The 4,462-nt window shown below is 49.3% G+C and overlaps 1 protein-coding gene across 1 annotated transcript; it reads left to right on the top strand.

Moving 5' to 3' along the window:
• Positions 1-3,416: 3,416 nt before the first annotated feature.
• LOC147979080 (uncharacterized) lies at positions 3,417-3,953 on the top strand (the record flags this gene model as incomplete). Its single annotated transcript, XM_087515021.1, has 1 exon — positions 3,417-3,953. A coding segment is annotated over one exon (537 nt), but the record flags the coding sequence as incomplete, so codon positions are not given.
• Positions 3,954-4,462: the final 509 nt, after the last annotated feature.

Genomic DNA, 4,462 nt, shown 5'->3' on the forward strand with positions numbered 1-4,462 from the left:
CTGCGTGCATAGACGCGACTCCACCAGCTGCTCGCGTGCTTGGCAGCGCGGCAGCATCACGAGGAGGGACTGCAGACGACGTGAGCGGGCGAGCCTTCGACTTCATGGCACAGGGATGGCGGCGACACGGTGGTGATGGGCGAGAAATTGTTGGCCGGAGCAAGTGGGCGCCGGCATGCGCAACGGCGCTGGCGGCATATTGATGAGTGCGCGTATGGGAGCTTAGTTTAGTTTTATATAGGGTTGTTCAAACTTAAAAGAAAACCATACTAGTACACGTAAACATTAGGCTTAGGCGGCGCTTTTATTAGTTACCACAGCCACGATACGGAATCTTGTGCAAGCGCGTGAACCGCAGCCGAGCGGTCGATCGAATGGTGCGTCACCGTGTCGCGCTCGAAGGACATCCACCAAACCTTTTTGTGTGTGTGAAAACAATCCACGAATATTACTGAACTTGTTTTTCCTAGAAAAGTTCTTGACGCTACAAATATTTCCATATATTTGAATTTAGCTCCAGTTCGTGTATATTTGGATTTGGACGTTTCAGGTGCGCCCTAGTTTTTTTTTAACACTGATTTTTTTTGTGTGACTGAGAGAGAACGTGTGTATGTGTCCATATGTGTGTTGTGGCGGAAGGGCAATGTGGAGACGGTGTGCGTGTGATAGAGACATGGAGAGGTGTGAATGTGCAAATGATCATGCATGAGTGATACATAGACAGATGCCGTTACGTTGTGTATACATGAGAGAACAGTCTTCTATTTTACTTGTGTGTGTGAGAGAGAGAGAGAGAGAGGAGCATCCATAACATAACAACCATCTCTCTCGGTTCGTCCGTCCCTCGCACGATCGCATGTAACACATGCATCAACGCGCACATTTTGACACCCTCACCCGGCCCCTGCCCACCTCAAGGCCCGCACATCGCTCTCTATATCGCACGCACAATCTCTTTGTGAATACCTTGTTTAGAATGTAGCTTTCCGTCACATACACACACATTTCTCTCCTTAGGTTTATTTTATCTCAATATCTGACACACACACACACACAGCACACAGCACACACACACACACCCTCCCCCGAGCACACAATTCATCCCCATCCAAGGTTATATGGCGACCACTCTCGCTTGTGCTTCTCTGCAACCCAACATGCACAACACCTCAATCTTCAAAGTGGGCATTGAGGAGATCGAAGACGGCGACCACACTGCGCTACAGAATGCGGGGCCATTTGGAAGCTGGATGATGTGACGACGGCTGACTGACTCCTCCCCCCACCCTCTCTCTCGCACAAAATTACCAATCCCTCTCTCCCCCGCACAAATTTATCAATCCCTCAACCCATGAGATCCTTCCCCTCTCGTCCATGTTTTTCCAGCTCTCTCATCAAACCTGTTGTCTCTTCTCCTTCCACGTGTACAGAATTCGTATGCACACGCATCTCACGTATATTACATGTCTCCATCTTTCTCACAGACCTAACTTCTTACTCTCTCTTTCTCTCTCTATCTCTCGCTCTTTGTTTCGTTAGGTTTGTCTCCTACTCTCTCGTCCACATACATACAATCTTTCCTACCCTATCTGCTCCATCTTCGCAAGCTCTCTCTTCACGTTTCATTCACACATTGGGATACGTTCAAAATGTTGCTTGTATAATGGTTGATGTAGAGTTATTGTTGGTTTTGTTGCATCCTACAAAGTAATAACTATGAAATGCATTTTGATTTTCATTTGACAGGGATTATGTGAGTTTGAGCATGTTGTGAAGTACTATAGACCTCGTATACATCTTGGAATTCGACAATGATTGTAACTATTGAATTGTATAGACCATTACATTCGAAGTCAGTAGCCTAATATATTTATTTCACAATTTCAACAAATGATTAATTCACTACATACTAAGAAAACAAATGTGTACACCTTCGTTTTTATTTAAGTCCGTGTACTAGCATTGGTCAAAGTCAAGTTTCGTAAACTCTCAAAAAGCTTATAACAAAAAATATTAACATATATAATAACAAATAAATACCATTAGATTCATTATTGAATGTACTTTCACATCATACATATCTGTTATGGTAAATGTTTATATTTTTCTATAAACTTGGTCAAACTTTAGGAAGTTTGACTTCGGTCAAACCTAATATGCAGAGTTTACTAGTACTACTCGCTAGTTGCTTAGCCGAATCACCCAACACGCCGCACGGGGAGTTCAGTGTCACAAAATTTTGAGGTCAGCGGGAAAATCTCCCACGACCCTGATTCGAGCAGTGGGAAGTTACCATCATAGCCTTCGGAACAGGACTATGGATGACGATTGGTAGGGGGCTGTTTTCGTAACTTCAGGTTCACCCTACCCAGCCAACCCCACCCCGGCACCCAGAGTAGTACACCTGAATACTCCCCATTTTCTATCCCCATCGCAATATAGACTTCTCCATGGCACCGCAGCCTTCGTGCTCCTCCCTTCTACATCGGTGCACTCGTCCACCGCAGCGCATCTGCCTCATCGATGACCTCGTACGCCTCACTGGAGCCGGTCCACCGTCATCGTCGTACATGGAGCCTCTTCCCTTGCACCGTCTTACACGGTCTCGGATCTTCCCGGAAGCCGATGCCAAGCGCAGAAGCACCACCATCGTGGACAATGAACTGACTCTCGTTGCCGACCATGACTCACAGAGGCCGCCGCGACCATCGTTCTCCTCCTCAATTGGTAATGTGTGTATTGAATCACTTAGCAGTACATGTGAAGTTCCAATTTTGTTCATACCTACCCTTCAAATTTCCTAGGTGCAATTGTTCCCTTAAAAGTAATTGGTTATAGCCTCCATTGTCCAACAGAATATCATCTTGTAATTGTGTGTCGCTCCTGTATCGCGCTGTGCTTGGGTAGGTTTTTCATCTGCAACCAGTAGTGTGGCAAATGATGGAAAGTTTTTTAGAACTAGCAAGATGCCCATGCGTTGCACGCATCAAGATGCATTTGTATGAGTAGTTTATCTTGTGGGAGAGAAGGATGAATGAGGGAAGGCCTTCTTTGCAAATATGGAGAGGGGTGTGGGTATCATTTTGCAAAATTGCCATTGTTTCCTTCGTATCTATCAGATATAAATCGGACGGCCTATATTGCAGGATGGCAGGCACACCATCATCACCAACTCTGTTTTTTATAAGAAAAGAAAAGAAATTAGAGAGTAGAGAAGTAGAGATAAATATTAAATATAAAATAAATATAACAGTAGAGAAGAGAGTAGAGATAGCAGAGACGATGGGAAAGGATTGCGCGCGGGGGGGGAAGCGCCCACACGTGCGCTAGTTTTGGCGCGCGGCGTCCGGCGCACTTTATAAAATCCAACGCCCTCCCACCGCTCTGTGCCTTGCCACCGCTCTCTCCCCGCTCTGTGCCTCACCACCACTCTCTCCCCGCTCTTTCTCGCCTCGCCGCCGCCGCATCACCGGGAAACTTGGGGATACCGCAGTGTCCGCACGCGCCCCTCCGACAGCTTCTCCACTAAGATCCGGTTCCGCGGGATGCGCCTCGGCCTCGGCAATTTCGACACCGCCAACAAGGACGCCCGCGCATACGATGCAGCGGCGTGGCGCCTCCAGTGGCCTCATAGAACATTGAACTTCCCCAACATGCCGATGCGGGAGCGGGTACAGGAGCTCGCGCCTCTGCCGTGGCTTATCACCAATGAGGATCGTCGCGACAACCGGAGGCGGGAGCGTCGTCTCGGCATCGCCGAGATGGACAAGGAAGCCATGGCGCTGTGGCACCAATGCTTCCCACAGGACATCATCAACAAGCGCGAGTTCTACGTGCAAAGGAGGGCGGAGAGGGATAAGAGGAGGGCGGAGCGAGCCGCCTATCACGAGGACAAGCGTAGGCGAAAAGCGGACGCTCAATTCAACATGAGGCTAGGATCAGCGTCGCCCTAGGAATCCGACGACGATCGGTATCTTCCCGCCTACAGTCAGACGTCGGAGGAGGACATCACCGAGGAGCAGTCGGACAACGAGGAGTAGTTGAATAATCTATTTTTTTATCTATCTATGCTGAGAACTATCCTCTACTCTCTAGTCTCTACTCTCTATCTCTACTTCTTGATCTCAGTGTCGGCGTACTGGGAACTAGGGTACCCAGACTTGCCTGTCTGCGGCCCACGTCGCGTTCCTGGTACGGCCCGGTAGGGCCCAGCTGATCGACCATCTGCTCAAGACCCTCGCGAGGGGGCCAACCCTCGCGAGGAGAACGACCAAGACCTCCTCAGGGAGCGGCCTCACCTAGGTTGCTCCGGAGGGGCGAAAGACCTCTCCCTAGAGTGGCCTCGGCTAGGCTGCTTCGGGAGGGCGGAGATCTCAAGGCAAGGGCTGCCTCAGGAGGAGGCAGTGACGCAAGCCATGACGAACCGTGCCAACGGGTGCCAGCACGCGCCAGCGGGTGCAGT

This window comes from Triticum urartu, chromosome 3A, assembly GCF_056163025.1.
Source record: "Triticum urartu cultivar PI428250 chromosome 3A, HENAU_Tu73, whole genome shotgun sequence".
Classification (NCBI taxonomy): Eukaryota; Viridiplantae; Streptophyta; class Magnoliopsida; order Poales; family Poaceae; genus Triticum; species Triticum urartu.